This window comes from Chrysochloris asiatica, unplaced genomic scaffold (genome assembly GCF_000296735.1).
Source record: "Chrysochloris asiatica unplaced genomic scaffold, ChrAsi1.0 scaffold00017, whole genome shotgun sequence".
NCBI classification, from domain to species: domain Eukaryota; kingdom Metazoa; phylum Chordata; class Mammalia; order Afrosoricida; family Chrysochloridae; genus Chrysochloris; species Chrysochloris asiatica.
The window spans coordinates 27,831,519-27,842,811 of NW_006408535.1; the positions used below are offsets into that span (position 1 = coordinate 27,831,519).

The 11,293-nt window shown below is 54.7% G+C and overlaps 1 protein-coding gene across 5 annotated transcripts; it reads right to left on the reverse strand.

The window, feature by feature from the left end:
• Positions 1–976: 976 nt before the first annotated feature.
• Positions 977–11,102, reverse strand: NFATC4 (nuclear factor of activated T-cells, cytoplasmic, calcineurin-dependent 4). 5 transcript variants are annotated; one of them, XM_006835384.1, is made up of 11 exons: positions 11,078–11,102; positions 9,858–9,998; positions 7,665–8,760; positions 5,849–6,011; positions 5,078–5,277; positions 4,591–4,763; positions 3,974–4,114; positions 2,959–3,014; positions 2,566–2,692; positions 2,164–2,424; positions 995–1,062 (listed from the first exon to the last, which is right to left on the reverse strand). In XM_006835384.1, the coding sequence occupies exons 2-11, from the start codon at positions 9,955–9,957 to the stop codon at positions 995–997; spliced, it is 2,385 nt and encodes a 794-aa protein (XP_006835447.1). In that variant the 5' UTR covers positions 9,958–9,998; positions 11,078–11,102. The 5 variants fall into 5 exon arrangements, with proteins under 5 accessions (XP_006835443.1, XP_006835444.1, XP_006835447.1 ...); XM_006835383.1 differs by having other exon boundaries at positions 1,843–2,424; XM_006835380.1 differs by lacking the exon at positions 11,078–11,102 and having other exon boundaries at positions 977–1,062; positions 1,843–2,424; positions 9,858–10,268.
• Between the last annotated feature and the right edge of the window lie 191 nt (positions 11,103–11,293).

Sequence of the window (11,293 nt, forward strand, 5' to 3'; positions counted from 1 at the left end):
GCTGAAGAGGCTGCTGAAGGATAGATCTGTCTTTACACGCCCCAAGGCTGGAAGAATTGAGAGTGTAGATGGACCCATACCAGTTCCCCACCCCCACCCCTCATACACACACACACACACACACACACACACACACACACACACTCCAGGGAGTGTGTCTTCTGAGCCAGAATGTCTGTGGGTGGGCTGAGGGCAGAAGCCCAGGAGTTTGGTGCTCAACTTGCTGCTGATTAAACTGTGTGACATTGGATCAGTCCTTCTCCTCTCTGAGTCTCAGCTCCTCTATAAAGAATGAGAGTGAGGAGACCAGTGTTTCCTGGCTTTGGCTATCTGGAATCAGGATCATCTGTGTGGTAGTGAGGAAAGGAAATTGAAAAAACACAGATTCCATCCCCAAGTTCCTAAAGAGAGAAAAGAATACAGGCCTTCCTCAAGCCCTGGCCCCCAGTCCCCAGTAGTGAGCATCTGGCCCCTCAGCCTGAGTCAGGAAGCCTCTAAGGCTCCTCACACCCTCCCAGCCTCCCTGCACCAAGAAGCTCTTTTGGATGCAATGTTCCCAGTCACACTCCATCTCATTCCAACTTCTCAGCCTGGAAGGTTCACACTAAACTAACCTGCCCCACCCCTGTCTCCAAAGAGCTCTGGAGCCTGAGGCACTCATCAGTGAGCAGTTTATTTCTCTCCCAGCACCATGGCTTGTACACAATTTAGCCATAGCCTTCACTCCAGGCAGCCCTGCCTGTGTGCCCAGTCTGTATCTGCTCCCCACCCAAGTCCTCCCCACTTGCCGCTTGCCCTCTCCCACTCCTCCAAGGTAGCACCAGGGCCAGGGACCACACCTCCTGCTGAGGCAGGAGAAAAATAGTTGTGGGAAGGTTGGCAAAATTTGGTGGAAAAAGAACTAGGCTTAGCCCCAAGCTTCTGGAACCTCCATCCCAGGAAGAAGGGGAGGTGGGCAGACTGGAGCTAGGGGCTGGGGTTGCCAGGCGATGGTTCAGGCAGGAGGCTCTTCTCCGGGAGGTGCAGGGAAGCCACTCAGGTCTCGGCCAATGATCTCACTCACTGTAAAGGAGGGGCAGTTGAAAGACTGGCCTAGGGCTGGGTTCCCTCATTTTCCAGACCCTACCCTCGGAAACCCTATACAGGGTCGCTATGGGTCGGAACCGACTCAATGGCACATAACAACAACAACAACAACCATCCATTCTAAGCAGGCCTCCCATCTAGAATGTTTCCAGGCTCCTTCTCTACTGCCTTCTATTCTACAAGGCCACATGTTTCCCCAACAGGTCTTGACACCGGCTCCCAATCCAATCTTGCCCAGCTCCATCCACATGGCCTTGCAGACCTCGGCTCCAGGCCCTTTCCTGCTAGTGGCCTGCAGTGTCAGAGAAGAGGTGGGAGGATGGAGAGGCAACATACACAGGCTTCTAGTCACTGATCCTAACCCAGATTTGGGAAAGAGTTGAGGCAAGGGAAAACAGGATTAACTGGATTCCACCAAGCCCCTGCCCCTTTCTGAAACTCCATGCCTGAAGTGCAGATTGAGGGAGCTGGGTTAAATGGTCTTGAAAGTGCTTGTACCATAAGATTTTGTAATTTGAGCAGAGGCAGTAGAATCAGGGCAGGTACTGCATGTACCCTTCAGAATTAAGTGAACTGGATTCAGGTGGCCATGAACACTAAGAATTTGCTCCTGGGTCCCTCCAATTGGTCCTGAGAAACCAAGAATGCTCAACCTCCAAGTAGTCAAGCTTTAGTGCACTCAGAAGAGGCCCCTCAGCAAACATGCAGAGCGGCTTCTCACACACTTTCACCCACAGCCCCCAGTTCCACACCCACCTTCCTCCAATGTGATGCCCTGGATAGGGACACTGTCTCGAAAGCTGGTGCTGTAGCCACCCCCGGATTTCTCCTGCTCCGGAGCCCCCTCCCCAGGGCCATAGCCTGGCCCAGCCTCATTGTACCCCTCAGCAGGTGAGGGATGGACACCACTCTGAGGAGGGAAGGGACCTTCAAGAGGTGGGGACGAAGGTAGTGTGGGCCTAAAGGGGGTTGGAGGAGGGAAGGGCAGCCCCAGGGGAAAAGGGGAGGCCCGTCCTCCATAGGGGTCACTAGGGAAGGGGCGGGGGAGAAAGGAGACTGGTGGTGGCCTGGCACAGCCTGCAGTACCCCCAGTATCAGGAAACATTCTCAGGCCAGGTCTATAGGATGGTGGGGGCCCTGTCTGGGGGTACAGAGGGGGTGTGCCATAGCTGAAGCCTTCTGACAGGTAAGGAGTTTCATAAGCAGGGTCTTCATGGGAATAGGTGGGGTAGAGGGGCCTGGGTGGTGAGAAGTCCATGTCAGTGCCAAAGGGGGGGGCTGGAGCTGAAGGGAAGCCCCGGAGAGATGAATCTGGAAGGGGCTCCTCCTTGAAGATCACTGAGCAGATGGGGAAGCAGAAGAACATGCTGGTGAGAAGTCTGGCTGTGTCTGTCATCACCTTCCAGTCAGCCATCCCTTAGCCCCTGCCTTAACTCCCCACATCCCTCTAGCCCCACCATGGGCTCTCCTAGAGCGCACCAGGAAGGAACTTGAAACTCTGGGTAGGGCTGCGCTTCCTCCTTCCATTAGAGACATAAAAGTAGACCTGGACTGGCCGGGACACCCGCTTGTTGCTGTACTCAGGGACAGTCAGAGTCAGCGTCACCTAGAGAAGATCAGAGGATGAGACCAGAGCTCTCAGGTACCTAAGATCTGCCCAGCCCCTCCAAGAACATTAATTCCACCTCCTGCTTTTTTCCATTTGCCAAGAGTCAAAGTTCATTCTTTACAGATGAACCTGCTTCCAGTGTGGCCAAGTTGCCTCCCTTAGAAAAGAATACATAGCTTCTAGAGTGCACTCTCTTTGGAATTTTCTGACCTCTCCCATAGTCCACTCTGTCCCCAGCTTGGGTGCCCTGGTGACACTGGTACCTCATTGCTCTGCAAACGGTTCACGGTGGCCTCTTCCTCCCATTGCAGCTTTCCATCTGTGCAAGTGGAACAAAGAGCTCCAGCCCAACTCTGAAATCCTTGCCCACAACCCAGTCCCCTGCCATTTCCCCTCCTACTGAAGCCAAGGTCAGATTCAGATGTCCCCAGAAGGTTTGGCACACAGAGGGGTCCCTGCACATATACTCAGCTGAATAGAAGAAGTATGGTTTTAAACTGACCCTACACAAGTTAAATAAGGGGCCACACACAGAACAGCAAACTGAGATCAAGGGCAATGTCAGGGTCAGAGGAAGTAAGTAGCAAAAGCAACTCGTAAACTCTCCCACCCATCTTCAAACAGCCATCTCATGATAGTGCTGGGGAGAAGACCAAAGATAAATAAGTAAGGGTCTGGGCAGGAAGAAGATCATTGAGATCCTCAAGTCTTATAACCCAGAGCCTTCAAATCTGCTCTGACATGGTTCCAGGGTGCTAAACTGGCGTATAGGAGCTGTGGTCCTTAGCAAGCGGGGTTAGGGGAAGGCAAAGACCTCACTGGGGTGGACGCATATAGAGGTCTCAGTCTTCTGCCCCTGCAGCACTATCCTGGGCACACAGGCTCTTGTTATCACAACTGGGCACAAGTTCTATGCTACCAAACCCATAGCTTAGATGAGGAGGGGGCTCATGGTGGGGCTGTAAGGGTGTGAGTCACCTCTGCCCTTCTCCTCATACACCCCATCCACATGAAGGTAAATTATGTCAAAGCTGACTCCTCTTTAATAAACAGAAAGTGTATTTTTCACATTTGTTCATTTGATCAGCATTCACATTGTTTTAGATGGTTGTCATACACATCTCCCCATGGGTATAATAGGAAGGGTTGTCTAGCTTTCCTATTTTGCAAAGAAGGAACTGAGGTACAACTAGCTAGTTCAGCGACAGTACTAGGGATTCCCCCACCTGCCAGTTCCAAGTTCTTCCTGATTCCTGTCCCTCCCCAGGGAGCACTCACCAGGGCCCCTCTCAATGAACACCACCTTGGAGTCTGGCAGGAAGTTGGAGCCGGTCAGCACTAGTTCCTCGCCTCCTCTGATGGAGCAGGCACTGGGGCTATAGGCTTCCACCTGGGGCAGCTCCTGAGCCGAGCGCTGGGCTAAAGAGCAGCACAGGGAAGAGGACTGGCTGGGTGGGGCACTGAGGGAGAGACTATTCTGCCCAGTGCCCCCATTTTAGGAATAACTGCCACGGAGCCCTGGAGGCATCCAAGGGCATCTGGGGAAGCCCGTCTCAGAGGCACACAAACAATATCCCTGAGGTCACACAGACCATATAAGGGGCCACTCCTACCTCAGAGAGGTGAGCAGGGTAGACCAGGGAGTTACTCAGACAAGTACACAGGGCCATTCCAGGTACAGATGGCATACAGGGTCACTCTGGGCTAGCCCAGGGGCAAAGTCTTTCCCCACTACCACCACCACCACCACCGCCGCCGCCATGGTAGAAATGAGATTTGAGTCTTCTACAGAGCCACCCTTGCACAATCGACACAGGACACTGCAGAGCAGATGGGCAGACAGACAGACCAGAAAGTCACAAGCGACAGAGATGGCACTGGGCCTTGTTGCTCACAGCACTCGATGGGCACTGATGCTGCCTGCACTGAGACGACTTTCCCGCCGCCCTGAGGCACGTGCACCCGGAACACCAGTCGCACCCGAGTGTTCTTGCGCCCGATGTCTGTCTCACCCTTGCGCAGTTCAATGTCTGAATTCCGAAGCTTCAGGATTCCAGCACAGTCAATGCTGAAGGTAAAAAAATAGATGGCAAGTCCTCCTAGCTGAAGCCAGAATGGTGATACCACCCAAAGAGAAAAACCTCCTTTCTCTCTCCAAAGTCCTGAATGATCTTCCAAGGGAGCTATTTTCTAACCTACAGAGTCCCCCAGCCTCAAAAATCCTCTCTTTGATGGTGAGACCTGTAACGGATTTTAGACCTGTAAGGGATTTTAGAAATGATAACTCACATTTCTGGCAGAGGAAGTGAACCTAGCCTAAGCCCAATGGAAAAAGCTGCTTCTTAAGTCTGCAGACTGAAGGTAAATTGAATAGGTACTCACTTGGCCGCCATGTTGTTCTCAGGGAGCAGGGTCATCTCCAACACCTTGGTACCACTGACTACAGCTTCATAGCTGGCTGTGGCTACCATCTTGCCTGTGATTCGATGCACCTGATAGAAAGCATGAGGTCGCAAGTTCCTTTCATCTGCAGTACCAATGAACATCTGCAAGGTCAGTGGCTTCTCACTGTAGCCTAGGAGCTGGCAGAGGAAGACAGAGTTCACCTAGTTAAAATCCCCACTGAGTCTTCCTTTATCCATTTTTGCATTTTGAATCCACCAGGGGTTAGGGATGGTGAAAGATAAAGGATATCCTGGAAGGGAGTCCCTGGGGGAACTGGGCACTAGATGTAGAGAAAATGTGGCCTGGAGTTCACAGTGTTTTTCTTGGTATAAAGTCAAAACTAGGCTGGAGGAACTTGGAGAAGAGCTTCCAAGGAGACTGGCCCAATTCCACTTAGGGACAACCTAATTCCCAGTGACCTCTGGCCTTAGCCTAACCCCTCCCCCCCCACATCTGGCAAGCCACCATTTTCCAGAGTAGACACGCTGATGTCCCTTGGGATGAGTTGAGTTGGAGTGGAAGGACAGAGTAGTAGAAAGTATATCCGGGTCCTTGAAGTATATCCCTCCTCCCTTAACGCCAGTCCCTCCCCCGCCTGCTTACAGGGTCAGAGCTGAGAGAGAGTGTGGGAAAGGGCAGTGCCAGGGATCTGCAGAGCTGAAGCCTGGCTTCTGGGATCTGGGATGAGAGAGGGGATGTGTTCCTTACCTTGACCACAGGGTGACCACCAGGGGCAGCTTTAACAGCTCCTCGGCTGCCCTCTGTCTCGTAATGGGCCCGGTGGTGGGCTCTAGGTTGTACCTCGATCCTCAGTTCCAACTGTTCATACTGACTGGGCAGAGGCCAATCCAAGGGGGGTAGGGCAGAGGTCCTGCAGAGAAAAGAGCACAGATCATCTGTAGCCTCAGGCTCCCTAGAAGTGAGGGAGGAGGGGTGTGGGTATGGAAGAAAAGGAAATAAGGAAGTCCAAAAGTCAGAGCCCAGGGCCACTTGAGAAGAGGAAGTGGAGGATGACAACAGGCTTGAAGTTCCCTTCTTCCCACCACTGTGAACAGGATTTGGAAGTAGGGTTCATCTAAATACAAAGAAACTCCAATCCCAAACTCATCCCTCAGACCTCAATAGAAAGAGGGAGAGGTAAAGAAGCATCCTTTTGGTCTAGAAAAAGACCTCAGAGATTAACACCTTTGTTTTACAAATAAAGAAACTAAGATCCAGAGAGTGGAATGGAGGGGATCCTGCAAGCCACTGGGTAACAGAGCCTCTGCAGAGCCTCTTCTGTTTCCAGGCCAGCGCTCTTTCCATTAGCTGGGGTCAGATAGAGTTCCAGGAAGCTTGAAGGTTACAGATGAGGAAACATCTCCTGAATTGAGCTCCCAAGTACCCTGGAGCAATGGATCTCAACAGATTATTTTGTTTCCCACCCACCCTGCCACTAACCCACAGTAATATTTGGCAATATCTGGAGACATTTTTCACTGTTAGAGCTTACTCTTACAGAGTAAGAGAATACCAGTATCTAGTGGATAGAGGCCAGGGATGGCACTAAACATAGTACAGTGCTAAGGACACCCCACCCCCAATAAAAAATTATTCTGTTCAACAAATCAATAGGAGAAAGATTGAGAACTATGCCCTAGGAGAATCTCAGGGGCTGATGTTCAGATCTCTTTCACAAGGAAAGTTTCCTGGATGATACTGGCTCAGACTGACATCTCAAGATGTTGTTGTTGTTAAGTGCCAGTGAGTCAGTTCCAATTCATGCAACCCGGTATAGGATTTCTGAGGAACAGCTGGTAGATTTGAACTGCCAACCTTTGCTTATCCTACAGCCATCCAGTGCTTATCCTACAGCCCCACACCAGGACTCCAGTTTCAGGGTGATTGAAATGAATAAGGTTCATTGTGGGTGGAAATGAACCTTATTCATTTAACTGCAGGAACTGCCTGTTTTCATATAAATTATTTAACAAGTATATACTGTTTTATTCACATTGGCAGTTATACTTTTAAACCACTAGGTTAGACCCTAGAAACGGGTGTAGATAAGAATGACTCTGTCCAGCAGAGAGAATCCAGGATCTACATCTGTCTAAAGGAGCCAGAGTGGAAGGCTGAAATCCATATCTAGTTTCATGTCCCCCCTGGGACCAGGGCCCAGAGCTGGGGTGCAGTGGAGGAACAGTGTCTTTACCTAGTTGGTCTTCTGAGAATGAGGGACCCTTTTCCTAATTGGTTCACCAAGAGATTGCAATTTTGCAAATCGTCTGTCCCTAGGAAAGGCCCCCCTCCCAGCTGTCACTGAAACAAATTAGGTGACCTGTTGTTGTGACTCATAGCGACCCTCTATAGGGTTTCCAAGGATCAGCTGGTGGGTTTGAACTGCTGACCTCATAGTTCACAATCCAGAGCTGATCCACAGCGCCACACCAGAAGGGCATGAAATTCAGACCTTCCTTCAGACCCATCCCTTGACCCTTCTGCGCTGTCCAAGGCAATGCTGGAGTGCCAGGCAGAACCTCACCTGAAGATAGGACTGTGTCCCCCAATACGGGCCTTGGACCAAGCAAGTGGGGAGGGCACCGCCAGGTAGTCCATGCCAGCCACCTCCTTCCGGGAGCCCCCAGGAGGAGCCACAGCGTCCTCTGCGCCTGAAGGCAGCTTCCCATTGCACGGGGAAGGCTCCTCTGAACGAGGCAAGACCACTGCCTGCTCGCTGGAAGTCCGCCTGGTCTTCTGGGGGATGCTCTCAGCCGGTGGAGCCCCCACATAGTCAAAGGGACCCGGGGAGCCAAGGTCCCGGGCCAGAGGCAACGGAGGGGGTGGAGGAGGCTCAGACCCCTCCTCCCCCAGGCTGCCGCGGCGGGACAGAGCAGGAGACGCGGAAGATGGGGTTCCAGAGCTAGAATAGCGTCTCTTGCCACAAGGCGAAGCGGGCCGTGGCGAGGCCGGCGTGGGCCCAGGAGCACTAAGAAGAAGCCAGCTATCTTCCGGCCCCCGGCCTCCAGGGCTCGGACCGTACAGGCTCCAGGGATCCTCGGGGGTCCACGGCCTAGGCGAGGCCCGGGGTGAGGGCAGCGGGGAGCCCAGGCCGAAGCGCGAGGCCGCTTCATTTAGCTCTGACTCCACCTCGTCGCAGGCCGCATACAGGGCTGCCTCATCTGAGGCGTCGGAGAAAAAGCTCCACGAGGACAGACTGCTGCTGCCCGGGCTCGGGCTGAAGAAGGGCCCGCCGCCCTGGCCCCCGGCCTCTCGATAGCCCCCAAAGCCTTCTGGAGGCAGGTAGTCTCTGGGGGAGCCGTCCCCCCAGGCATCGGGGTTGTCCTCCAGAGGGGTAGGCGGGTCGGGCGTGGGAGAGATGGAGGTGATGCGGATGCTGGGACACTCGAGAACCCTGCCGCCCCCAGCCACCCCGGGCCCTCCGCCGGGGCCCCCCAGCCTCACCGACCGGGCTGGCTGGCTTTCCCAAGTGCCGGGTGAGGGAGCTGGCCGTGGCGGTGGAGAGTGCATGCCAGGCCGAGGGGGTGGAGGTCGGGGAATACCAATGGGGGCAGCACCATAGGGAGGGGGCTCCCCCAGGGCCAGCCGGCAGCATGGTGGAGCGTCCTCTGAGTCCAGTTCTGTGGAAGTGGGAAGGATGGGGGTGAGGGTGGAGAGAGAGGAAGGGATGCCAAAGCAGATGGGGAGAGGAGCACTTGTAGGTTCCTTAAAAGACCAGACCCCCAAAACGCGCCATGCTCTCCACTCCTTAGCAAGGAGGGGTCTCTGAGGAGTCCTGCAGACTGTCTAGGACGAAAGCAAACTAAGCGAAATTGAAGCTCGGATTGAACCTGAGTCTATTTCGTGAGAAGCCGGGTCCACTCCGAGAAACTCACCGTCGCAGCCCCCTCCCGCCCCCTTCCCTGGCGTGGGGTACCCGAGTGGGCGGGTCTTAGGTGAAGAGGGCTGGTCGTCAGGGGTTGGAGCGGAGCCTGGAGGCGTGTTTAGGGAGTGCTGGGCTGGGCTGGGGGCAACTCACACATGAACCCAATTAGCAGCGGTTCCCAAACCCCCAAACGGCTCTGGCAATCGCCCCAGTTGCCATCGCAACTGTGGCCAAGGGAGGGGGTTCCAGGACTGTGGTGACGAGGGCGAGGTGACTCCTCCCTCGCTCCCCCAATCCGAGGGCCGGGGTGCGGTGAAGCGGATACTTCGTGCCGGCCCGACTAGGGGCGGGAGAGGGGGGCGCGGGCAGTCGGATTCCGTGCGAGCTGCCGCCGCCCCCGGCTCGGTCCCCGCCATCTGCCTCTCATTGCGACCCGAGCGGGAAGGGGGAGGGGCGCCCTGGCGGGGCTGGAGAGCGCCTCCTGCCCGGGGCATCTCGTCTGCGGGGCCCGGGCTTGCTCACCAGGGGCAAGCTCCAAAGCCGACCTCCCATTGCCGCGGCGGCTCGGGACTCTTGGGGACTTTGTGTACCCCCCGCCCCCATCATGGTGACAGTCGGCCGGCCGGGAGGCGGCGCACAGCCAGCAGCACCCCCACCCCCACCCCAGTCAAGACCTAAAAAGGAGAAAGTAGTGCCCCAGTCTCATCTCTACAGACCCCGGAACCCCCAGATTCCCATCAATCTCTGATCGCCTCACCCACCTCAGACTCGTAGCCCTAAATTACCCAGACTCAGGGTCCCCGGACTCTTTCCTCACTGATCCCCAAGACCCCTCCCCAGCCCCGCACTAACCTTCCCCTGACCCCCCTGCGCCCAGCGGGGGGGTCTCCTTTTCCTCCCCGAACACCAGCTTAAATTCCAGCTCCTCATCCTCGCAGCTTGCTGCCCCCATGGATTCGGCCAGAGCCCCCAGGTCCGGGTCTGGGTGGGAGGGGGGAGTCAGGAGGCCGCTGTGTCTTCACCCAAGGCTCCCTCCCTCCCCTTCTCTGAGACGCCCCCTCCTCTGCCACTGCCGCCTCCCTCTGGACGCCCCCTCGTTATTATAGAAACTTTTCCAAACTTTTTTCCCAAAACTTCTTCAAAGCGCACCCCCCCCAGCCTAACCCTGATTGGCTGCCTGGGATGCTCCAGCCCCTCCTCCAGGGATGAGATGGGAAAACCACGCGCCCCTTGTCCTCCCCCACACTCCCTCCCTCTGTCCTCCCCCCATTCCCTTCTCAAAAAAAAAAAAAAAACTTAATTGGAAAATGGTCCCTCTACCGTGGTAGGACCCTAACGCCGATTGGCCCGCGTCTGTGACAATCTTTTCCCGCCAGGAGCCCAGCCACCACTGCCACTTCACCGTCCTTTCCTTAGTATCTCCAGTTCAGGGATTCGGGTTCGAGCTCCTTAAAGGGGTCACATCGGAAGTTCCAGTATCAGCCTCTGCAGTTCTCAACTAGCAAGGCAGGACCCCAGTCTCCTAACCGCTCAAAGCCGGAGGCGGATTGACTCCAGGGTTCTAAGCCGCAATAGTCTGTTCAGAAAAGGGAAAAACCATTCCTTCGAAGTCCCTGATCTGATGCTGTCATGCCTGGGTGTACTGGAATGTTTTGCCCTGTGGAATTAGCCCCACCACCCACCGACCCTTCTTCCCCAAAGGTGAACGGTTGAAGAATTTAACTGATTGAAGAGACTTGAGAAACTATATTCAAAGGCTGCTGGGCCCTGATGGCCGAAAATCCATGCCGGACTTTACGTCTACCTTTGTCCCAGCCACACAGCCCCCAAAAAAACCATAGCAATCGAGTCTAGTCGATTCCGACTCAAAGCGACCCTATAGGACAGAAGGACCATTAATTAGCCTCCACGGGATGTCGGTTTCCTCCTCTCTAGAAAAGTAGTCTGCAATTAATCCCTGCCTCTGGCAGCCCAGTCCGGCTCTCCTGGAAATCCTGGCCAGGTTTACTAGGGGCCCGGAGTCCCTGGGTCTAGTGGGCCCCAAAGCTGGACACCTGTCACCTGAGCGGGAAAGGAAGGAAGATTCGGACTGAAATTTCCAGGAGGGGCAGGTCTCCAGTTGTAAGAGATCAAGAACGAGTGTCTCAAACTAGGAGATGATTTCCAATCTCTAAATCCTTCCCCGCTCCCAAGTACCATCCCAACCCAGCCCAAACCCAGTGCCTAAAGGGTTAAGGACGCAACAGCTCTCTAGTCAGACGTTTACCAACTCTCTCTGGCCGGGCGGG